The 26,368-nt window shown below is 36.1% G+C and overlaps 1 protein-coding gene across 2 annotated transcripts; it reads right to left on the reverse strand.

The window, feature by feature from the left end:
* Positions 1-1,104: 1,104 nt before the first annotated feature.
* aldh1l1 (aldehyde dehydrogenase 1 family, member L1) lies at positions 1,105-25,191 on the reverse strand. 2 transcript variants are annotated; one of them, XM_048206922.1, is made up of 23 exons: positions 25,039-25,191; positions 17,412-17,557; positions 16,454-16,688; positions 14,406-14,571; positions 14,106-14,207; positions 13,907-13,996; positions 13,669-13,809; positions 12,119-12,244; positions 9,998-10,089; positions 9,727-9,874; positions 6,150-6,269; positions 5,892-6,019; positions 5,366-5,516; positions 4,104-4,174; positions 3,882-3,987; positions 3,687-3,774; positions 3,423-3,516; positions 3,005-3,104; positions 2,788-2,886; positions 2,454-2,619; positions 2,269-2,374; positions 1,876-2,075; positions 1,105-1,743 (listed from the first exon to the last, which is right to left on the reverse strand). In XM_048206922.1, exons 2-23 carry the CDS (start codon positions 17,539-17,541, stop codon positions 1,688-1,690), a joined length of 2,715 nt encoding a protein of 904 aa, XP_048062879.1. In that variant the 5' UTR covers positions 17,542-17,557; positions 25,039-25,191; the 3' UTR covers positions 1,105-1,687. The 2 variants fall into 2 exon arrangements, with proteins under 2 accessions (XP_048062879.1, XP_048062880.1); XM_048206923.1 differs by lacking the exon at positions 25,039-25,191 and adding an exon at positions 23,967-24,013.
* Positions 25,192-26,368: the final 1,177 nt, after the last annotated feature.

The following is a 26,368-nucleotide window of genomic DNA, read 5'->3' on the forward strand; positions in this document are numbered from 1 at the left end:
TTTCAATTAGTTTGTTTTTTGTCATTTTATATTGTCTTCAGCTTGTAGGTTGTGTTTGCAGTTTTATTTGTATGTAGCTAAAGCAATAAAAATTGACAAATTTTGTCATTAACTGAAACTGAATGTACAGGGCAGATGGGATTCATTCATGGATGGACGAAATCGCACCAATTAATGGAAGTTCTGGACCAGCCTGCTTTTTTTTCTTTTCTTTTTTTTTTTCTTTTTGTGTTATTTGAACTTTATGTTCTCATGTTTTATTTCTGTTTTCAAATAATATTTAAATATAATTTCAACTTTCAATTATTTCCTTCTTTCAATCTTCATATACTGTAGATAGAAGCTGTACCTGCATGGCTAGAAAAAGCTGGGGCATTATGAATATACAGGGAAATTCTTGAGGGAACCCAACCCATAGCATAGACCTTCCCCTAAGAATTTAGCTAAAAACTGCAGCAGGATTTTGACAGAACTGTGGCTCAGTGAGTAGCACTACTGCCTCATAACAATAAGGATCTTTGTTTTAAGTCAGGGCTGAGCCAGAAGGCCATTCTGTGTGGAGTTTGCATGTTCTCCCCATGTCCGTGTGGGTTACCTCTGTGTGCTCCAATTTCCCCAGCAATCCCAAGACATGCAACATAGGTGTAATGGACATGCTAAATTGTATATAGGTGTGAATGTGACTGCATGTGTTTGTGACTGTATGTTAGCCCCGTGACTACACTCTAAATTCTGTTTACCACTATACATTTATTCTAGTGTGAAAAAAAAATTAGAGATAAACTGTCAATTCTCAAATAACTTCTGAACAATTATATAAAAATAAAATAAAATAAATAAATAAAAATAAAATATAAATAAAATTAACATAACCATAACTTTGTGACAATGTAATACATTTCACCTTAATTAACTAATAGTCAAGAATAATAATGAATTTTAAAACAATTCTACAGCTCAAATACTCAAATGTTAAAATGAAAACCTATGTCGTTGTGACATTGGACCTGGCTCTGTGGTATAGTACTTTTTTTTTCATATAGTTTGGTAGTTTTTTTTTTTTTTTTTACAACAGTTGCAAATGCACATGAATAAAACATTCTAGACAATACTGGACAGATTTTATTCTTTTGTGGCATATGCTTGGATAATGTCAATGAAGAAGACATAAAACAATCGTGGAGGTCTGGTTTCTAAAGCATAAAATACACTTCTATTACTTTTTTAGTTCAATGTCAAATCTTTAAAACAATCAAACATTCTCAGTGCAGTATATAACATAATACCTAAAATTGTTTTGATGGCTAGTCAAGCATTATTTCACAGTCTCTTAACCTATTACCAACTATTTTAAAACAAATGACATAAATTGATAGATCATAATTGATAAAAAGTCTGCTATATGGAACGTGATTTTCTCTGAGCTTATGTACAGTTAGACCTTTACAGGACCATTTAAAACTAGGAGACTAAAAATTAAGATGTCAGAATAACTAAATTTACCTCATGATTTGATTTCATTTTCTTAATTGCCTGAACTGTAATGCAATCCATCCATTAATACAAACAAAACAAATGTAATGACAATTTATTTGAAGGTTGAACTGAAATGGTCCTTAGCTGCCACTTTAGAGCACTAAAATGCAATCATCTATTGTTGTGTCCTAAATGTCCAGTATTTGATCAGTTAGTATTCAACGGTGACACACTTAGTCTTCAGATACTCATTCAGAGCTTCTTGACCTGTTGAGGTGAAATACACAGAGTTAAAACAACATACAGATGTATTTCACGAAATATAAATAATGACAGAAATATGGTGCAATAACTACTAAAAAAAATGTATCAAAACAATTAATGCTATTCATGTCTTACCCAAATCCTTGCCAAAGCCAGACTGTTTGAAGCCACCAAAAGGCGCTGCCACGTCAGTCTTGTTGTAAGTGTTGATAAACACAGTGCCGGCCTGAAGTTTTTCACTCACATACAGAGCCTTGCTGATGTCACGTGTAAACACACCTGATGCTAAACCATATTCTGTAGCATTAGCCCTCTGCAGCACGTTGTCAACATCTCTAAATGAGGGAGATTGAGGAAAAGGCAGTTTACAATGTTGCTTTTTGTCATGTTACAATTTTGAAAAATGAGTATGATGTATAGGTAAATCAATTACAAATCATTCATCATTGCTGGAAGCTGAGTTTGTATAAATTGACTGGTGTGAGACAATCAGCATTTTAGAGGTAAAAGTATCTTATTTCCACCAACCCATTGTTGAATTTGGAGATTATCATGACGGGCCCAAATGACTCCTCAACAGCAATATACATGTGATCCTGCACATCACTGAAAACAGTGGGTTCAAAGAAGAAACCTATAGAAATGGAAAGCGTAAACAACATTGCACTTTTTTCCCCCACTAAGACTCATGCATATACTCACACTCCCCTCACCTGGACGGTTCACTTGTTTCCCTCCACACACTAATCTTGCTCCTTCTTTGACCCCTTTTTCACAGTATTCCACTAGTTTGTCCAGATGGGCTTTGTGGTTCTGGGGGCCGTGGTCTGTGGAACGGTCTAGTGGATCACCAATCTTCATCTTTTTTATTTCACTAACCTACATAGATATAGTTATATGATATGAGTTAAGAGTTATGAAATTGTGAGTTATGAAATTATCACAAAATGATCTGGGATTGAGATGCAGGCAACGAATCAAAATGTGTATATGTGAAAATAGGCATTCAGCATAAGATAGTTTCTTTCATGTATGTTGATTTTTTACCACTCTCTCCACAAAAGTGTCATGGATAGATTCCTCAATGAACAGTCTCCCTGCTGCAATGCAGTTCTCTCCCTTATTAAAGAACACAGAGCTCATACCCTGCAGACAAAAAGTGTGTGTGGAAGGTACATAACACGTCTGAGATTACAACCAAACATTATTAACTTTGACAAACAAAGAATGTATTTTTAATATGATGTTACTGAGGTGAACAAACCATTCTGACAGCCTTGTCCAGATCACAGTCATTAAAGATGATGAGAGGAGATTTCCCTCCTAGCTCAAGAGAAACCTTCTTCACATTGCTGACTGCACAACTAGATAGACAAGTATTTTTATGATTCCCAACTTTCATTTAAACCCTATTTGTAATTAACTTTAAAGAAATGCTGTAAGCATACAAAAATGTACTGAACAAAATAATATTGAAAGTGTTTGTATAATTTATGCAGATATTATTTATTTATTAAGATTAAAATATGATTAGAATAATTTGATTAAAATATGTGCCACTATTTTCAATTTGTGGCCCAAATTTAACATCAAGATAAAATCTGTATACAACAAAAACTTAAAAAAGTAAAGAAAAGAAAAAGAAAACAGTCAAAACCTTTTAAAAAGAGATACTCATTCACCTTTTCATGATCTGTTTGCCAATCTCAGTGGAGCCGGTGAAGCCCAGTTTTCGAACATCAGGGTGGTCAGACATCCGCTGACCAACCAGAGCCCCTAAAATGGACATATTCAATAAATATTCAATTCATATATTAGCAGACAACCTTAAAAACAGACAAATTTATTAAAAGTGCAAAACATTTACAATAGCAATACTGAATTGTAAACAAAAAAAGTATATCAGTATATGAAATTTATTGTGTATGCTTTGCATGTATATGCACCGGATCCTGGTAGTATGTTCACCACGCCCTTTGGAAACTTTGCCAGTGCAGTTAATTCGGCAAACTTGAGAGCAGTCAAAGGTGTGACCTAGAATACAACACAGAAACGCTCACATAATCCTTAATTTCTGTGTGTCGTTGTTTGGGATAAAGATGCCTGGTATATGTTTGCATTGCATTAACTACAATTTTTACCTGTGCAGGTTTGAGCACCACAGTGTTTCCAGCTGCCAGGCAGGCTGCAGTCTTCCATGCCAACATCATCAATGGATAATTCCATGGAATGACAATGGCACACACACTGAAATAAACAAGCAAGAGCTAAATATTCTCAGCATTCTGTCCAGATATACAAAATACATAGCAATTAAGGTGACTTTTCACTGTGAGATTTTTTATGGAGAGGGTTGATTTTACCCAATTGGCTCTTTCCTGGTGAAGGTAAGGTTTCGATTAGGCCGAGCCTGGTTGATAGGAATAGTGCAGCCCTGTGGAGAATAATTTTATATCTTTCAGAGACAAAGACAGGGATAGGTTCATTAATATTATCTTGATAAAACAGTAGTTTTTATATACCGTAAATACTGTATAACAACTTCACCAGCAACTGTCATAATAACAGTAATATATATATATATATATATATATATATATATATATATATATATATATATTATTAATTTATTTTTTATTTTTTTGGAATGCAGTCAAAGTAGCTTCCTCATATTAAGGAATCCTCTGGGATCAATACAAGGATTCGGTGCATAATGATCACAAAAAATGCTAATTTTTACTTCTTAAAAAAAGTAAAAATTGAGGTTATGGTGAGGCACTTATGGCTTGTTTCCACCGAGCAGTACAGTTCAGTTCAGTACAGTATGGTACGTGTTTATTTCCGTTTCCATTGTGAGAAGTTGTGAATGGTACCAAAATACCAAACCGTTGTAACAACCGTACCGCTTTTTTGGGACCCTTCCCTTGGGGTACCTAGCACATTAGTACCGGTACCAAAAGGGTGGAGCTACACTCACTACAGAATGTTGACTGGTTGACAAAGAACCGTCACTTGCGCATGCTACAAGGGGAATGGCAATACCATTGCAACACAATGTATATTTTTTGGCTGTTTTTCCTTGCAGCCTGCAGCCTTTGCTTAAACAAAGCTGCTATATGTACTCCATTGTTGTTTACTGTCACTTTATTCTTCATGCGAGAATGATGTCGATTGCTACTTTCAGGCATACACCTCGCCTAACAAGTGAGGGTACTGTTGCCGGTGGAAACACAAGTCGGATCAGGGTTTACCGTCCCGAATTGTATTGTACTGAACTGAACCATACCGCTCGGTGGAAAGAGCCATTTGGTTGCTATATCTTTGAATGAGTATTTTAATATTGGCTCCATTCACTTTCATTGTAAGTGCCTCACTGTAAACCATATTTTTGCTGTTTTTAAAGAAAATGAGGCACAAATATTTAAAGAAAATAAGGGATACTGAACCCAGAATATTCCTTTAAAGCTTTAAGCCCCCTCTTATTCTCCTTTTCAAAACTCTTTAAACAAGGTAACCAAAGCTTGAAAAAACACAGAATATCCTAAATATGACACTGGGCCTACAACACAACTCATAGCTGATAAATAAATATTCTAATAAATAATATAAACAGACACAAGCAAACCTGTATCTTGTCACACCAACCAGCAAAGTATCTGAATGTCTGGACAGACATGCCGACGTGTGTTTTGAGGGCAAGAGTATAGACTGCTCCTGAGTCTATGGCTTCAATAGTGGCCAGCTCTTCCTGATGCTGCTCCATCAGATCAGCCAGTCTGGAGAATGCACACATACACACAGTTATTTTCATTCCATAACAATGTTCAAACCGATCTGTTGAAGAAATAATATGTGTATTACTGCAGGGACTGTTCTACAAATAATCATCTAGTTAATAATCAATTTAAGTGCCACAGAACTCATTGGTTTGGACATAAAAACCTGAATGAAGAAACAAACACATATTTTGATTCACATTTTTTGTGCTAAGCCTAAATGTTTACCATGTGTTTACCATTTCTGTTAAAATGAAAAACAGTATTATTTGTCATTTTATTACTTAAATCAGGTAAATTTTAATTAACGTTTTGGGTAATGAAACCTACGTATAACCTGCAGTATTTAAATATAAAATGCAATTAATCATGTACTTGTAGAGTAGTTTGCCTCTGTCTCTGGGGTTCATCTTGCCCCATTCTCCCTCCTCAAATGCTTCTTTAGCTGCAGCCACTGCCTTTTCCACATCAGGGATCTGAGCTAAGGACACATCACAGATTGCCTACACACAAACACAAGCTGGAATTGAGCATGTGAAAATGATAAAGAAAGATAAAAAGATAAAGCAGATAAAGCAAAAAAAAGATAAAGCAGATAGACTGAGAGTGGAAAAGTTTGTGTCCATTGTGTACCTGTCCATCGGTGGGGTTAATGGTCTTATAGGTCTTTCCCCCTTCAGCATCTACAAACTCCCCATTTATGAAAAGCTGGTGGGGGATTCTGATTGTCATATTGTTCAGTTTCTTTTCTACCTACAACAGACATGCAGATACTTAAATAGGAAGTACAAAATTTAAAATACATCTTTAACAAAAAAAAAAAAAAAAACAGTATTAATGACAATTTAACTAATCAACTTTGTTTCTTCATAAACATTCAGTCAGATGCCAGCAATACGTTCCACATATTTAGCATGTATACCACTGTGTTTGAAATCCAGTCCTACAGTATCTCTGATTAAAAATGTGTGATGCATTATGAAGCATAAAATATGACAATTGAGATGTTGTTAAAATGTTGTTAAAAGGAATGGTGAGGTAACACTGGTAAACACTGGTTCCCTGTTTTGTGTTTCTTGTGTATTTGTTATATGGTTTTTTAGTATGCATCTTGCCCAGGACCGTTCTCCGTACGTGGATTACTCAATGAGCAGGATCTCATCGTTGACGATTTGACATGATCCAGGATTGTTAGGTTCTTCGAATCTTATCCTGAAGTTGCTGTAATAGCAACAGGTCCGTAAGATCAAACATACTCAGGAACAGGCTTATTTCATGTAAACTTTAGATTGCATCTTTTTAAGCGGAGGTGATGCTTAAAGTCTGTCCCAGCCACTACTACTTTCTTATATGTGAACCAGGGACAATAATAACGATTTAAAAATAAATTTGCAAATATTATGTTGTGTAGTCTATCATAATATAGACACAGCCAGTTTTACTCGTTGAGAAATTTATTTGTGAGGGAATAATTACCTGATAATTTTACTGGAGTCTTACACACGATACAGATGGTACAGATAGTCTATGCCAGATTGTCTATCCAGATAACTTGATTTTGACACTTAAGAAACTTTAATTAATGCTGTCACATTACAAATCTGTTTCAAAGGTAAAATTAAATTAATTGCTAATTACAACATTGAAATAAAAATGTAAAGCTTGTACAAATACTAGAAATCGTGAATATAGGCTAAATAATTGTGAATTGTAAAAAAACAAAAAAAAAACAAAAACAGTGCACGTTTCATTTATCTATTATAACTTTTATGTTGTTTTGGTTGCTTTGCTGTATTTGGCAAGTTTTTCGTCACGTGTCTTTTTTAATTATATTGTGGAGGAAATTTTGAGTTTCTGTATAATTTCCATATGATTTTACTTTTATGCTTATTTTTAAATGATTTTGTTTTTCTCAGAAGTGCTTAAAGGATTAGTTCACTTTCAAATGAAAAGTATAGTGGACTTCAATCGAATAGTGGACTTCAATGAAGCCCAAATGGTTGAAGGTCAAAATTACAGTTTACAGCGATCCCAGACGAGAAATAAGGGTCTTATCTAGAGAAACCATCGCTCATTTTTTTAAATTTTATAAGTGTTAACCATAAATGCTCATCTTGAACTAGCTCTCTTCTTCTTCTCTATTTGAATTCCAGCAGTGTAGACACTGCTAAGTGCATTACTGCCCTCCACAGGTCAAAGTTTGAACTAAATTGTCATACAATATGCTAGTGCAAGTATATAACAATTAGTTCAAACTTTAACCTGTGGAGGGCAGTAATACACTTAGCAGTGTCTACACTGCCGCAATTCTAATAGAGAAGAAGAAGAGAGCTAGTTCAAGATGAGCATTTATTGTTAAAACGTATAGACGTTTTTTTGTTTTTGTTTTTTGAAAATGAGTGATGGTTTCTTTAGATAAGACCCTTATTCCTCGTCTGGGATTGTGTAGAACGTTTTGAAGCTGGAACGAAACTGTAATTTTGACCTTCAACCATTTGGGCTCCATTGAAGTCCACTATATGGAGAAAAATCCTGGAGTGTTTTCATCAAAAACCTTAATTTCTTTTCGACTGAAGAAAGAAAGACATGAACATCTTGGATGACATGGGGGCGAGTAAATTATCAGGAAATTTTCATTTGAAAGTGAACTAATCCTTTAAGTATGCATTTTTTGGGTGACGGGGAAAAACACTGAAGTGGTAAACATGTTCCTAATATGGTAAAAGGACAGAGGCTTCAGCCTTGGAGGTTAGAGATATAAAAGTGAGGGGAAGCTTTCATTCTTTGTCTCACACTCTGCAGCTACTTGCGTTTCTGTATGACTGTCTGACATTTCTCGCAAGAAATAAAACTTTCGAAAGACAATTAGACGTGTTTGTCACTACGTTGCTGTCTTGATGCCAGCCATTCGCTGCACTGCTGATTGATACTTCAGCCTTTTTCGAGGAACAAAAGAACACGCAGTAATCTCTAATATCACAATTAGAAGATCTGGCATCTGTCAAATCATCTCAGATGTATTAAGGAAGGTACGAAGAACGGACCCCTGTTCTTTTCTTGTTTCCTGTTTCTTGTGCCATGTTTTGTTGTCCCTTTGTTGATGGTTTTCCTTGACTGTCTCTCAGGTGTACTTTGTTTTCTTGTTACCCTTGTTAGCTCTGTCAGTATATACAGTATAGCCCTGTGTAAGGGGCCGTTTACCTGACACCGTTTTCAACTAAAAACAGAAAACTTCTTATGCGTTTTGACTGTTCGTTTACAACGGCCTTTAGGGGGCCTGAAAATGTAAACTTTTAAAAACGGGATTCAAAGTGTAAGTTATCGTTACCGTTATCGTTTCCATGTAAACTACAAAAACATGTATTTGTATAAACAGTGACATCTTGTGCATGTGTATTGTGTGTTCAGTCTATAGTTTTTCTGAGTGAGCTCGCCAACTACTGGCCTGGTAGTATAATACAGTGTTTTTAATCGTTTTCATGGATCCGTGTGAACAGGCATTGTTTTGACAACGTTGTTGTCTGTACGCAAAAAAACGCAAAGGAAAAACATTTCCGTTTTTAGTACATCGTTGTCATAGATATATACGCATCGTTGTCATGTGAACGTATCTTTAGTTTGTCAGTCATAGATTCTCGTATTCATGTTTTCTGGCTCTTCGAGTTCCTGGTTTTGGTAAATAAATATATGCCTGCACTTAGTTCCATACCTATACCTGCCTGCCTTCCTTGCCTCCCTCTGTTACAATAAGCTTCTTTCCCAACTTTTTTGGAATGTATCGCCAGCATCAAACTTAGAATGCATGTATATTTGGACTTGGAATGTGGGCTATTTAACGTGTTATAAAAACAGTGAAAAACAGTGAAACTGTGATTGGCTCAATAAATCAGTTATGGTTCTTTTGATCACTCCAGCCTAAACTTGGATTCACATACTATATCTTATATATTGTATTTTTACAAAATAATTGCACGTAGCATATGGAACTGTAAAATACCTACAGACTTGATGGACATGTTGTATAAGTAATATTCTGCAAAATGCTGAAACAGCATTATATTTTTGTATATGAATTATATATGTATTTTTTTACATATGAGGCAGATGATAGTTTTCTACCTGCAGCACATATATGAAATGTACTTTTCAAGCCAGTGCAAAAATAATCATAATAATAAGCTACTATCCATTTAACAGGAGCAATACTAACATAGTCTACGTTGAACTCTTCTTCCTCATCCTCTCCTCGCAGCTTCCTCACACACATTTGAATGAACTCTTGAAATGTTGTTGCCATGTAAACGTCCTCATTCTGCAACTGCAACTGTACTGCCCTCAACTTTACCTCTTCCACCAGTCTACAGTTTGAAAATAAGAAAGAAATCTTCAAATTAAATAAAGGGAAAAGTGAGGAATTACTGTATATTTACATGTATTATATATCATGACAATTAGAAAATTATACATGCACACACAATTACCTGACTACATCCATCGAAGCAGCACCAGACTTAAAGAAGTCAGTAGTGTCTTCAATCTTCTCTACATTAGTCAAAATACTCTTCCACACCACCTGAACAAAAATACTACCTGAGTCTTCTACCTTCAACACATTTTATCTTTCAGAATGTAAAAAATAAAATGAATAAATAGTTTTTAAAGGGTTAGTTCACCCAAAAATGAAATTTCTGTCATTAAGTACTTACCCTCGTGTCGTCCCAAACCTGTAAGACCTTTGTTCATCTTTGGAACACAAATTAAGATATTTTGGATGAAATCTGAGGGCATCTGATCATAGGCAGCAACGTCACTGCAGCTTTTGACAGTGGTTCAACCTTAATGTTAATGAAATGACAAGAATACTTTTTGTGCGCAAAAACAAAACAAAAATAAAGACTTTATTTAACAATTTGAATTCATATGCAACAGAACATGGAAGCTTTCACTGCGTTCACTATGTAAACTGCATATGACAACAGTTCAAATTGTTAAATAAAGTTGTTATTTTTGTTTTGTTTTTGCCAAGCAGCAAGCTCCCCGTTTCTCTCGTGAAGCCAATACGGAAGTAACTTAAACTGCGATTCATCGACTGGCCGCTAGGGACAGGCTCCAAAAGAGAGCAGAATCTCATAGAGTCCCATGTTAAATTGGCCAAGTTTATAGCAGAAAAAAACATGTTTACAAGTTGGTTCAAATTGTGGTTTTGGTCTATACTGCTATTTTTGCCCTTCATGACAACTCTGAGGGGGGTGAATTTTTTTATAACTTATCCGTTTAAATTATATTAAGCCTTAAAGTTCTGCATAATTAAGGGCGTGGTCACTTGAGTGACAGGTAGATTGCGCTGCTGTCTGTGAGCCGTCATTACCTCAGCTGCCGCTGAATTTGGCATCTCAGCCGTATTTGTGCTCGATTATTTTATACAATTATAAAATATGGCTTGCTGCATAATATTCGAGACTGATGTGTGTCTGTGTAGATGTGCATGCATGGGGAAGAGACACAGAACACACGTTGTTGGATCGTGGCATTGGCTGAAAGTTTTGGTTGTGAGATTTACTGCAATGACAATGGCGGGAGGATATCAAAATCCGACAGCACTGCTTGGATATTATAACTAAAACTGCTGCACTATTTTGAAAAAAATATACTTTGGACACGGGCTCATTTGTTTGTTAGATACGATCGCTGCTCAGATTGCATCCTTTCTTGAAGAACGATGACAGAGAGCAGATCATTCAGAAGAAATGTGACATGTTTTTTTGTTTTGCAATGGGCATTCATATTTTACCCAAGTGCCACGGATTGGATTCATCTCGCGATCTCTATTTCATTATAAAGGTATGAAGTCCCATTTGATTTTCCATGTTGTTATTTGCACAACCAACACTACTGGTGTTGGAGCATCTATATCTTTAAAAACACCGTAGATTGACAGTAAACCTTTAGAACGTTCTGATGATAAAACTTATCTTCATTAATATTTTAGATCGTATCTTAGATAGATATAAAGCTCCTTTGCTGCTAACATGGTCACGTCGAGCTAGGCGGGCGTGGTTTCAGCAACCAGTCATATCAGCTCAAACCACCTCCCCGCCTCTTTGCCCATTTTCAGTTATCCGGGAGTGACGTGCGGTGACGCGCAGCTAAGATGGCCGCGGCCTCATTTAGGCGTCAAAACTGCTGTTCAGAACTCTATGGGTGACGTCACGGACGCTACGTCCATATTTTTTTACAGTCTATGGTTTTTGCGCATAAAATGTATTCTCGTCGCTTCATAACATTAAGGTTGAACCACTGTAGTCACATTGACTATTTTAACAACCTTATTTTTACAACCTTTATGGACCTCAAAAGGTGCAATGATGTTGCTGCCTAAGTGTGGTTCATAAACCCTCGGATTTCTACAAAAAATATCTTAATTTGTGCCCCGAATATGAACGAAGATCGTCCAGGTTTGGGACGACACAAGGGTGAGTACCTAATGACAGAAATTTCATTTTTGCGTGAACTAACCCTTTAATATGGGTACATTCAGACACACACAAATAAAGAATATTATGGTGACTATTAATGAACTTATTCAGATGGGTTTTTTTTACCCTCATCTGCTCAGCAAATTGTTTTTCATCCTCAGAAAGCTCCACAGTGGAACTGACACCAGCTTTAAAATACTGGGACGCAGCAATCATCTTCCCATCCTCAAACTGCAGGTTCTTCACAAGCAACTACACACAAGTACAAACACACTTTATGTATAAATACATGTACACAAACGCATCTAAAACCTCAGGGAAAACATCAAATAAATGGTGTTAAACATACAGTATGTACATCGAGTCACACTATTCACACATAGTGCATTGGTTCACTATCAAAGTTGTAAAATACTTTTAATAAAACAACATTAAATTACACATTTTATTGGGTAAAATGTGCAAACTCAAAAATCAAATTCTATCATGATTTACTTACCCTCATGTCATTCTGTAGACTTTTGTGTTAAACAAAAGAAGCAATTTTAACAATGTCTCTGTGTTTTTTGTCTATACAATGAAAGTCAGTGGGGTCCAATATTGTTTTGTGCTCAATATATTTGTGCTCCACAGAAGAAAGAAAGTCATACATGTTTGGAACAAGATAAAGGTGAGTAAATCATGATATTTTTGGGTGAACCATCCCTTTAAGGTCTTAGGGCCCAAATATATTTACATTTTTTATCATAAGGGCTAGAACTCTGCTGAATCCTTGAGTTAAGATGAAAAGAAATGTATAGCTCAGATTTCATTCTCATCTATAAAATATATTTAATCTATATATATATCTTTTATTATCCTTCAAAAATTACTTTTACAAAGTGTTCGGAGGCAGCTTGTCCAGTTCACACTAAATTTCAGATCTTCTAGAGACTCTCATGACAAAAACTTACCTAAGGCATTTTGAATTGGTACATCATTTCTAAGATGTGATCTAATTCATTTTCTGGCTGTGGTGACAATTTTTTATGGTGACATGCTGAAACATTGAGACTACTGTCTAGCATGTTTACACTGAAAATGCTTCTGATGCTAGGGGCTGTATATTAAGAATAACCTATTTGTGAAACTCTGATTAAAGAAGTTGACATCTGACACAGAAGCCGCAGCATCAACAAGATATATTCTTTTGAATTTGTATATTTTAATCACCATCTCTTCACATGTGCTTGGAGTGTGATGACTGAAGCTTGCACTTAAAGATACAGTTCACCCAAAAATGAAAAAAAAAAAAAAAAAAAAAACTGTATTCCAAAAATAAATAGCTGATTTCTAAACTGTATGACTTTTTTTCTTAAGTAGAACATGAAAAAATATATTTTGAGAAAAGACTGCTTTTTTGTTGTTGTTGTTTTTGTCCAATCAATGGAAGGCAAATGTCACCAAAACTTTTTGGTTACCAACATTCTTCAAAATATCTTTTTTTGTGCACAGATGAAGAAATGCATACAGGTTTGGACCGACATGAGTAAACGATGACAGAATTTTCATTTTTGCCATATTATGTAAGTTTTTGTCAGTCCTTTCACAATGACATTTTTACAGTTACAGGCAAATTTATATAAAGTTTAGCAAATTTAATAGCATAATAGCACAACGTTTCTCGAAGTCCTTACCGTCTTGCCATCATTCCCAAAAAGAACAAGGCCACTTTTGGTAACCAGACCGGGTCGACTTGCTCCAGGGATTTCCAGAGGTTGACCATTGCTGGAAGAATGGTCATTTTCCAAAAGTGTTGATCCATAAAATGACACATTCTACCAGAAGAATGAAAATAACATTGTTGCATTTGACTAAGAGTGTCTACATGTTTAGTGTGCTGTTGTGTGTTTAACAGTTAGTTAAAACACTCACTTTGCCATCAATCTCTGCCCAGGCTCCAGGTGCTCTGTCATTCCCTCTAATCCAGTTATGAATGGCTTCTGCTGGCTGGTTCCAGTCAATCTATGCATTCAACCATAGACGGTTATTGTTGAAATGTTGTACAACAATTACAATCAAACAAGCTATACATCTATAAATTGGCTGCTGTGCACTGCCGAAGATACTCCACCTTTGAATTTTCTTTCTTCTGAATACACTCATATGTGGCTCCTTCCTCTGGCTGCTTGATTCTCGGTGCTTTACCCACTGAAATTAGCCTGACTGCCTCCACCTACATTAAAACAAAAACACACACACACAAGAATCCAAAGGTGCCCTCCTATACAACAGCTGCATCAGACTACTTTCTGGACTTCAAATCCAACTGTTCCTACATTAATCCAATGACTGATATGCTGTTAACTTTATGGATAGCAAACTATATTTTGCAATATAATGTAGCTGTAAATGTTTCTGCAGTAATCCACACCATGCCTTTGACTCCCTCTGGAAACAGGAAGCGCTTGTAGATGCTGTTTACGTTGTCATTCGGCTCAACATCGCATTCTCTTTGCAAAAGAATTGGTCCAGTGTCCAGTCCATCGTCTGCCCAGAACACAGTAAACCCACCCTTCTTATCACCATGAATCAAAGTCCTTAGGGAAATACATGCAAAATAACAAAGCAGAAATTCTGTTAAACGAACATAATTTACACACACAACAACAAATAATCTGGCATAATTTATTAATCCTCAAGCTGTTTCTTTTAGTAAAACATATAATATATTGCCAAACTCCAAAAGGACAAAAGATAAAATATGATACTTTTAAAAAACATAAAAGCATCATAAAAGTATTACCTATGACTAATGTGATATAATACGTCTTCTGAAGCTAAATCTAAATTTAAAGTCTAAATATTCTTTGGCCTGGTTACACAGACAGGGCTTAGCCTAAACCAGGATTAGGCCTTAGTTCAATTAGGGCATTTAAGTAGCTTTTATAACTAGATAAAACATTACTGGTGTACATCTTGAGACAAAACAATGGCACTGACATATTTTAGGTCAGTACAAGTTGCTTTCAGTTAAACCAGCTCAAACATGCATTTTAGTCTACGAGCTTAAGCCTTGTCTGTGAAACCAGGGGTTAGAGTCTACAAAGTTAACTTTCAAAATATGTTTTTAGAATTTTCACTCTTTCTTTCCTAGGAATATAGAATATAGAAAAGGTGATGATGATACAGTGTACTGGAGAAATGTCAAATACATTTTTTCAAGAACAAGAATGTATAAAAATAAGAGACATTTGCATCTGTAATGCTAGTATTGTTGATGCTAACAGCTACAACATCTAGCAGACAGTAAAGACTAGGGTGACCAAACGTCCTGTTTTCCCAGGACATGTCCTATTTTCACGTCCTGTCCTGGCCGTCCTGGTTGTTTTTTATAAAGTGATGAAAATGTCCTGGTTTTCATTGTTTTACATTGGGCCATTAAATTGACCGGTGTTACGAGATTTTCGGTTTCCGAAGGCGGAGCATACATTAATATAAATGAGTTTCGCAGACATGCGCGATCGCATGTGCAACTGAGAATATTAGTTCACATTGTATCTCAAAACATTAGTGGATTATTCCATAAAGGTAACTATATTCTCAGCGTCGCGGCTGACTTATGCCCAAACTACAGTTGTTTACTACTTCTAGGTAACATTTTATAATGTTTTCATTAGTATGCATGATTTGTGCAGTCGTCTGAATAACAGATACTTCGTGTAACAGCAGAGCAACCTTCAGCTATCGTCTACAATGAGTTCAGCTCGTTGTGCTCTTCCTTTGTACCTTGCGATGTAACAGCTGATAGGCCTATATAAATTTTGTTATAACTTTCATGCTTATTTGTTAAGCAACAAAAACTGCTGGGAAAGATCAGCTCTACAGCAAAATATAAATGGGCAAACAAGGAGGATGAGGAAGAAAAACAGGATGAAGAGGAAAACAAGGATGAAGAAAACTAAAGATTTTTTTTGTTAGTTTTTGTACGTTTGTGTGAGCTATTTTTGTTAAATTTGGATTGCAGAGGTATTTTTTTAGGTATTTATTTTTCTAATACAGAAGAGACATTATTTCTATCATTATTTAATTCGTTATTTTTTAAACTTGTCATAATAAAACATGTTGAGTAACCTCTGAGAAGCCTATCTGAATTTGTGTCATTGGTTATGGATAGCATTTTGTAATATAACAATTTTCTATCCATACAGAGGAGGCATACTTTAAATGTACTGAAATTATAAGGCAACTTTTAAGTAAACTTCGAGCATCATTTAAGTATCTCATTGCTGGGCCGAGTGTCCTGGTTTTCGGTAATCAAAATATGGTCACCCTAGTAAAGAAACACCAATGACCTACTTATGATGACCACCTGTCTCTCATATATCATTTATCTTACTATCATAGTTCTAATTAGAGTCACCACACATATGGACACACTCTCTAATAAAAACATAGAGAGAAAAACACACACATACTGACCAGTTAATGGCAGAGGCACCTCTGTGTCTGGGCAGCAAAGAAGGATGATAAATAATGGAGCCGTGTGTTGGGTGATCTATCACTTCCATAGGGATGAACTGAGAGCAGAAAGGTAGAACATTCAGTTCAGCACCAACTGCCTTATACTGATCCACCACTTCGGTAATGGCCTTTCCCTTCAGCCTCCAGCGGGGAAACTTGAACACTGGCACGCCATCCTTCTCTGCCTCGGTCGCTGGGGAAAGTTAAAAGATTTAGATTAATTCTGTTTAATTTGTGTAACCATGAAGTTTCCTCAAATCATCAGTTTTATATATGCAAAAGAAGCACAACTTCAAAGAACTCTCTGCAAGTAACATGCAATTTTATATTTCAACCACAGATGGCGATAGAGAGGCAAAAGTTCCATAGCCTTGCTTTAATTCATAAATATCTCCAACATGACCTAAAATAACCCTGTCTTGTCAAAAAAAGGTCAAATTAAAAACATACTAACCGACACCTCTTTGGCATTATGTTAATAATTTTCCCTGATTCCTTATTTCATTGTGTATATTTACTTTCCTGCCTGACACAGTTGTATTTTTTATGCATTTCTTCTTTCCATTTTTTTCTTTCCCCCATTGTGGGTTTGAGGTTGTATTTGTATGTTTCTGGACATTGGAGTAACCGACGAATAAAAAAAAAACATACTAACCATAGATGAGGTGCTTTTCAACTCATTTATGTATGAATTACATTTTTATATACATTTTAAATAATAAATAGAAAGGACAATATAATAAAAGCCTGTTTACACCAAGAAGAACGTTTGGTGCAACAGCATAAGAGTGCTGTTACTGTTTTTTTTTTTGTTGTTTTTTTGTCATTTTGTCATCTGAACAAATTCTCATGCCAAAGTTTGTGTTGGTGTGAACAGTCCTTAATAGTCACATGAATTTACATGAAAGAAACTTACCAAGTGGATCTACTTTTCCATCTTTGTCAGGAATGGTGAACACACCAACAATAGTGTGGCCCTCCTTCTTCAATTCTTTATACACTTCCTGTCCAAAGAGACTCTGGCCAATCACAGCAATCTTCATCATAGATATTCACTGATGTCTAAAATAAAAGGAACACACATTATATTGACTACACACTACTATTATAAACTACTATCATTACTTTACATGACAGCATATTAGAATATATTATAAAAATATTTTGAAGACCTCTTCTACAAGCAATTTTTTAACCATAAACAAATGCACTTCCTATAACTTTTTTTTTTTTTTAGAAAAACCTCTGCTTTCTGCATTCCACTTCTCTAACTTGTTTACCTCTCTGTCTTAAAGGAACACTCCACTTTTTTTGAAAATGGGCTCATTTTCCAACTCCCCTAGAGTTAAACAGCAGGCGCAATGATATTACGCAGCGCCTGTGACCCCCTGCTTGCACAGGGAGCGTGCCTTGCAACCATGGAAACATTTGTGAGAGACGCTGCGTAATATCATTGCGCCTGCTGCACCCATGGTACGGCAGCAAAGTTCTTTGATTATTACGCCGGAATGAGAGTCTAGTTCCTGGTTGTCCTGCATCCTCAATAAACAAGCTACAATTAGTCCAAAATGCAGCTGCTAGAGTTCTTACCAGGTCAAAAAAATATGATCATATAACACCAATTTTGTCATCTCTACAATGGTTACCTATTAAGTTCCGTATCGATTATAAAGTATTGCTACTGACGTATAAGGCCCTAAATGGCTTAGCTCCTGTGTACTTAACCGACCTTCTATTGCCCTACAATCCTTCACGCTCTTTAAGATCACAAAACTCTGGACTTCTGGTTGTACCTAGGATATCTAAGTCCACTAAAGGAGGGAGAACTTTTTCACGTTGGGCTCTAAACTCTGGAATAGCCTTCCTGATAATGTTCGGGGCTCAGATTCGCTCACCCAGTTTAAATCTAGATTAAAGATGCATCTCTTTAACCAAGCGTTCACATAATGCATCTCATATCAGATCACTTGCACATGATTATCTTTGCTTAAAGGTCCCGTTCTTCGTGATCCCATGTTTCAAACTTTAGTTAGTGTGTAATGTTGTTGTTAGAGTATAAATAAAATCTGTAAAATTTTAAAGCTCAAAGTTCAATGCCAAGCGAGATATTTTATTTAACAAAAGTCGCCTACATCGAACGGCCAGTTTGGACTACATCCCTCTACTTCCTTCTTTAATGATGTCACTAAAACAGTTTTTTGACTAACCTCCGCCCACAGGAATACACAAGAGTTGCGTTTGTAGAGTGTGTTTGTCGCCATGTCGTCGAAACGCTGTTATTTTCATCCCGCAGTCCAATCACCGGGTCTGATTCCGGCTCAAATTGATAGGGTAAAATTAAAGACATGTTTACAATAACACTGAGCGTGTGCATCTCCACGTTATGTTAAGAGGCGTGACCTTTCCGGGCAAGATGCGCTATGGCTAAGCTGCTGTCGAATCACAACACAGGAACCGCTGGCACAATCAGAACTCGTTACGTATTTCTGAAGGAGGGACTTCATAGAACAAGGAAGTCATCAGCCCGTTTTTATGACAGTGGAAACAGCGGTATACAGATAAGTAAATTATGTGAAAAATACTGTGTTTTTTTTACACGCGAAACATGAACACGTTATATTGCACACTATAAACACAATCAAAGCTTCAAAAAACCACGAAAAACGGGACCTTTAATGTTATGAACAGCAGCTACGCTAACTATTCTCCATTTGCTTTTCTGTTTTATCTCGGGACACCTGTCCCGAGGTAACTAGAGAGTACGTCAGCTTCAGTTTGGATCCAGCCTCTTAAGAAGACCTCAGACCAACACCTTTGAAGAGACGGCACTTGCAAGGACTTCAGATGACGCAACATCTGGATCAACGTGCACATTTCCAAATTTCAATATATCCTAATTTTTGTTAATATGTAATTCATTATTTCCAGGAGCTCATTGCTTCTACCTTAAAATTAAACTGCTAACAGTGATTGTAAATTAAATTGCCTAAATTATTACTTTGTTAGCTAACTGCATGATTATATGTACATTTCTGAAACCACATACATTGGACAGTCACCTCCAAAACCAGATTCTCTAAATTGTAATGTTGACATGCATTCTCTTTAAAGCTGCTTTGAAACGATATGTATCATGAAAAGCGCTATACAAATAAATGTGAATTGAATTGAGTTCCTAGCCATATCTGCCTGGAAAATCGCAACTTTTCATTTTCCGTCGGCCTTAGTACACAATGTAACTACAGAAGAGTCAAGTTTTAAATAGGAAAAATATCGAAACTCTTTGGTCATTTTTGAGCGAGATGCTAACAGTCTAATCAGATTCAATGAACTATGCTAAGCTATGCTAAAAGTGGTACCGCCAGACCCAGAGATCAGCTGAATGGATTCGAAAACGGTTAAACTCAACTGTTTAACTCTAGGGGAGTTGGAAAATGAGCCTATTTTCAAAAAAAGTGGAGTGTTCTTTTAAAGGGTTAGTTCACCCAAAAATAAGAAAGGATAGAAAGCAATGTAAATACGTAATTACAATGTATTTAAAAAAAAAATTGCACTGTAAATACAACGTAAACAGTGTAGGAGAATGACAGGGAATAGACAAAATTGTTAAATAAAGTTGATATGTTTGTTTTGTTTTGTTTTGCGCACAAAAAGTATTCTCATCGCTTCATAACATTAAAGTTGAACCACTGTAGTCACACTGACTATTTAAACAATGTCTTTACTACTATAATGGACCATGAATGTGGTAATTACGTTGCTTTCTATGGGGGATTAAAAAAACTCTCGGATTTCATCAAAAATATCTTAATTTGTGTTCTGAAGATGAACTAAGGTCATGAGGGTAAGTAATTAATGACAGGAATTACATTTTTGGGTGAACTAACCCTTTAATATTAAAACTTGGAATTTAGTACTGCAAATATTGTTGGTTCTTATGATGAATTGCTTGTCTTATGATGAATTGCTTGTCACTTTGGAATGACTAAATGTAAATGTTTGAGTGCTTCACAAGCCTATACTTCTTATGCAAGACCACATTCAAGGCAAAGTCAGGTAGTCCGGCCTACCACTGACAGAACCTTCCAAAACTGTTGCTTAGTCAACAGTGTTTGTGTTGGTAATAATGAGCAAGGTGTGAAGGAAATTCACTTAGCAAACCCTATTATTGTGCCTTTGGGCACCTAACTTCACCAAGGCACAAAAGTAAAGATGGATTAGGCACATATATAGGCCAATGTGAGTGTATCAAGCTAGTTAACAGAACTGTCACCTGCCCTTTTTGGTCCAGTGCTTATGTACGTACACTACAACGATCTTACAGTGATTATGTACATCTGTTTCACTAATTATGTGCATCTGTTTTTATGCCTTGCAAATGTAAATATTTTGTTTTACACTGTATGCCATTATTTTCCAGTAAAGATGTTTATGATGTTACCAGCTTTCACAACAATACATTATATACTATTGTGGGAAGCAGGGTTGGGCACAGAGGCGTGGGAACAGAGCAGGGTTGCGGGGGTGAGTATCACCTGTGTGCCACACCGGTCTCAAATCCCACAGAGGAGCTCCAGAAGCATAAAAGGAGGAGTGACGACAGTGAAGGACGAGAGAGCACCAGACCAGGTCTAGGACTCCATGTTTTTTTGTTTTGTTTTAGTTTATGTGGCAGTCGTCCGTGAGGGGCTGCTGCTTTACTTTCATTTTGTTGTTGTGTTTATTTTGTGACTAAAATTGTGTTAAAAGTTAGCTGGTTCCCGCATCCTTCTTCCCTTATCAATGAACTTTGTTTCAACTATATAATGTATTTTTGTGAAAGCTAGTATAAGCTATATAATATATAGCACTAAAATGTCCAGCTATTACACTACATAGAAATGTGAAATTTTACTAGTATCTAAAATTTTGGTATTGTAACAGCCTTATTTCCAGCAAACAAATGACAGTGATATAAGATTTTGGTCATATCACCCACTTTTTGGAGTGGTCCTTGTTTGCTGGAGTGTTTGCCACTGATAAGACTGGGAGACTTTGTTTAAATCTTACAGATCCCAGCCCAAGCCTCTGTAGACCAGAGTACACAAGCTTTCTTTTCAAATTGTCTGTTTTGGTCACGTACCCCACACATGTGCTTGGATCTGAATGGTCGCTGTTTGCAGCTATATATTATTATTCTGCTATTGGAGTATACTGCATCCCAAAGAACAAATTTAACTTAAAGTTGTGTTAACTTAAAGTTAACTTAAATTTGGCACACTTGTAGAGGATAGTCTTCACATTCCTTAATGGCAAATTTGGGGTCTCTACCTCAAACCCTCTAGTTCCACCAGCAGCTCAACATTTCACTTGTCTCTTCTTATAACTTTTAATCCATAAAAAAATGTAATTCTTCCCTAATTCCTTGTAGGGAGTCAATGCTATCAATTTCCACCTGACAAAATTTTCCACTACTTTGAATTTTCAAAACCCTCCTAGAGTGATCATCAGATCTTTACCAAATTTAAATTAACACATCTTTTAGGCAAAAAGGTTGTCAAAAGCTTTTCGATAAACCAAACCATTATTGTATAATGAATCAACAAATTTGATGAAGGGGATACCAAACAGGAAATAAACGATTCATTCTTGTTCACTTCCATGCAATGAAGAAAAGAAGGGCAGAAGCAGTGCAATGAAACACGTTGAAAATGGCCGTGTCCATCATACATTATACCAAACACAATTAAAATCACTAAGAGTGGTCTAATGTAGCACTTTGGAAATAAAAGTAAAAAAAAAATACATCTGCTTTGTTGCCGTCATTTGTTGTGCTTAAACCATATTTCTTCTAAGTAGAAGTATTCAAGTTTTGTTCATCAGCATTGCTCATCAATTTGTTATGCAATTAATGATCGAGAGTTTGTTTCCAAAGTCCCACACACCACAAACAACACAGCAAGGAAAAATGTAATTGATTCTGTGTGACTTTTTTCTGCCTTCAAAGACCTAATTTAGGGCAAACAAATAGCATTTGTTTGTGAATGACAACCTGCTGACTGAAACAGTAACTGGATAAAGGGATCATTCAGTTCAGCATGTTAATCAATTTTGTGTATCAAGAAGAAATAGGGTGGCAGAAGAATGATTCTAAATTATTAATGTATAAAAACGCTAATGGCCATACAGGACTGATGTAAGAACAGTAGATCACTGATAAGCCACGCAATATCGCGTTCAATATCGATATGTATCGCCGTCGATATTGAACGCGATATTGCGTGGCTTATCAGTGATCTACGGCTCTGTCTATTAAATGCCGCTCCATTTGAAAGTAGGTGATGGCGATTTAGCGGTAATCAGGGAACCGGCTTTACTGAAGAAATGCGCGTGACAAAAGCATTCGATACATCGCCCAGCCCTAATACTTTCTATAACTTTTTCTATATAAGCCAGTTGACAATACACAAAGTGAATACACAAAGAGTCTGACTACAGCCGGTGCTCCACACAGAGATCTGATCTCACCATCATCAAATCTGTCTGTGATTACATGAAGAAACAGATGAAACTGAGACAAACTAAATCCAGAAGAACTGTGGCTGTGTCTCCAAGACGCTTGAAGAAATCAACATGCAAAGATACAGTACTGTGAAGAGTTTTAGGCGCTTGTGTAAAAATGCTGTAAAGTGAGGATGGTTTTAAAAATACTGTCATAATTGTCAGATTTTATTTATCAATTAACTTCTATTAACTAAATAAAATCAATATTTGGTGTGACCACCCTTTGCATTTAAAACAGCTTTTGTCCAGGTACACTTGGGCATCATTTTTCAGGTAGCTTTGCAGGTCGGTTTCTTCAAGCATCTTGGAGACACGGCCACAGTTCTTCTGGATTTATTCTGTCTCAGTTTCATTTGTTTCTTCATGCAATCACAGACAGATTCGAAGATGGTGAGATCAGATCTCCGTGTGGAGCACCAGCTGTTATCAGACTCCTTGTGTATTCAAAAATCTCACTGGATTATTAAAATTAATGGCAAAATGAATGTTTGGAAATGTGAACTGATATTTCCAACTGACACACTACAGCAAAAGATATAAATAACTGGCTTAAAACCTTTTGTGTGTGTTTTTGCATGTGTGCGCGTGTTTTTGTGATTTATGAGGACACAAATTTGTATAATGACAATGGTAACACAGTGGTATTACGACGTAAACAAGAAATATGAGGACATTTCATGAGTCCTCATATTTAAAATAGCTTTAAAAACATACTAAACAATGTTTTATTAAAAATGTAAAAATGCAGAATGTTTTCTGTGATGGGTAGGTTTAGGGGTAGGGGTAGTGTAGGGGGATAGAATGTAGCCTACAGTTTGTACAGTATAAAAACCATTACGCCTATGAAATGTCCTCACTTTGATAGCAAAACAAATCTGTGTGTGTGTGTGTGTGTGTGTGTGTGTATATACATATATATATTGCATACCTTATTAAACATAACTTCATCTTTGATGTCTTTGGTCGCTTCTTAAAAACATGCAAATAATAAAATACAAAACAACATTTTATATTCATTTTATATAATTTGTTTTATTTAATAAAATTATTAATTATCACCTGTTGTACTGTACAATACAACAGGCTGCAATCGCGCAATCGAAGCAAAGATGTAACCCGTGTCCTTAGACGATTCGAAGGCAGTTCAAAAAGTTGTAGGGTATAACATTTTGAAGTGTACAATCGGTACAATCGCATCATTGTATTGGCGATTCGAAAAACGCAGATTGCAGAAGCAGACATTGCTATAGTTACAGGACAACAGCTACTCGATCCAACTTGAGTTGGAATGTCGGACACGTCCGAGAGAGTCCCACGTCCTATCATACTCGACCCGAGAGACGCGAACTCTTCAAAACGAATCAGTTCGAATTGGCGAACCGGTTCGAATGGTGTACTGAAAAGAGATTCAAAAGAAAGATTCGATTCTTTCACAACCCAAATCGCTACACCATGAAGGCAAAGTAACATTCCAAGCAGGACAAGTATTTCAAAATGAGTCAAGGCAAAATAAAATAACTAAATATATATTAAAGCGTAACGTTTAGTGACCGAGGGAAAAGCTAAGGATAGTTGCTCAACCGTAGTAGCCTAAGGACCAGGGTCAAACAAAGTTCGATCAACGAGATCAACGCCCACAACAATCTAAATATTTAACCTGGCTTTTACTGCAGATAACAGGAAGCCAATTCATTCAGATTCATTCATCAGCTAGCATGCCACAATTAAAGTTAAGTTACTATTTCAATGAAATAAACAAGAATCAAATTTCACCAACACAGTCAAATTTGTGTCACGAACTTCACTTTAAGCGATCATGCAAAGACTGCACAACACATTTATTAGGCTGTTATTATTAGTTTTCGCTAACAAAACTACTTTACGAAATGCGAGTGTGTCCTTTGTCAGGGGAATTTTGTCATTGCAAACATTAATAGTGCCTATTACGCTTGCATTTTAAGCCGTCTACCTGTACAATCTAGATATTAATCGTATCATACCTTTGCACGTCCAGATCAGAGCTGTTCCTCTGCAGGAAAGAAGGATTCAGCAAACACTGTTGCTATTTATTTTACCACAACTGTATTGCAGGCCAGCGATCAGACTACCAATAGCGTTACTACAACCGCAAGGGGTGGAACCAAAAGTTTCCGCTTCCACAGTTTTAGAAGGATATGTTGAAATCATAGTGCAAAAACATTACAAATTAATAGGGATGCAAGCTTTTGTGTGTTTTTATAAGTTTTTATAAGAATAAGCTAGCTTATAATAGCAATAATAAAGCCTATGCTAAGAATTTAAGGGCCAAAATAGCCTAATCAAACTTGACTGTATTGTATAAAGTTTATTGACCTGACTTTGTCTGGCAGTGGGCAGTGATTCAGACTTGGCAATTTAACAAGCCTTGGATGAGGCGAGGGAATTTTTGATTCTGCAGTATTTTAGTCAAATATTGCATATTATGTCCACTGAGGTGCAAAATCCTCAAATTACCTAGAAGTTAGTTTAAATATTTTTTGCATTCAATATTTCTGCAATATTGCCATTAACCTTGCCATTTAAGTTCACCTGAGTGATTAGATATATCAAATCAAATGAGATGATAACAATCGGTTATATTGGCCTCATACACAGTATATATGGGGCCAAGTGTTTATGAGCCCCATACATGATCAGATGGCACAGATGGGTTGATTACACTTTATTTTAAGGTTTCCATGTTACATTGTAATTATACACGCAAGTACTGAGCAATAGTAATTAACTACACTATAGAGTTAAAGGTGCCCTAGAATTAAAAATTGAATTTACCTTGGCATAGTTAAATAACAAGAGTTCAGCCCATGGAAATGACATACAGTGAGTCTCAAACACCATTGTTTCCTCCTTCTTATATAAATCTCATTTGTTTAAAAGACCTCCAAAGAACAGGCTGAACTGTTACGTAACAGTCGGGATCATTAATATGTACGCCCCCAATATTTGTATATGCCAGCTCATGTTCAAGGCATTATACAAGGGCAGGACAGCTGGATGTGCACAGCAGAATCATAGGTAAGCAAGCAAGGACAGTAGTGAAAAATTGCAGATTGAGCAATAATAACTGACATGATCCATGATAATATGATATTTTTAGTGATATTTGTAAGTTGTCTTTCTAAATGTTTCGTTAGCATGTTGCTAATGTACTGTTAAATGTGGTTAAAGTTACCATCGTTTCTTACTGTATTTACAGAGACAAGACTAGGGATGGGTATCGTTAAGGATTTAACGGTATTACTACTCTTACCGATACTGCTTATCGATCCGGTACTTTAACGGTATTCTTAT

This window comes from Megalobrama amblycephala, linkage group LG11 (genome assembly GCF_018812025.1).
Source record: "Megalobrama amblycephala isolate DHTTF-2021 linkage group LG11, ASM1881202v1, whole genome shotgun sequence".
NCBI lineage: Eukaryota > Metazoa > Chordata > Actinopteri > Cypriniformes > Xenocyprididae > Megalobrama > Megalobrama amblycephala.

Bases quoted from the DNA above. Each gene is read 5' to 3' on its own strand.
- aldh1l1 (XM_048206922.1), bottom strand. From the start codon at position 17,541: ATGATGAAGATTGCTGTGATTGGCCAGAGTCTCTTTGGACAGGAAGTG. The intron at 4,175-5,365 runs GTTTGCTTGTGT...TATTCTCCACAG, and splicing joins GTTGGTGTGACAAGATACAG to GGCTGCACTATTCCTATCAA. The intron at 3,775-3,881 runs GTAAAAATTGTA...GTTGTATTCTAG, and splicing joins TGGTGCTCAAACCTGCACAG to GTCACACCTTTGACTGCTCT.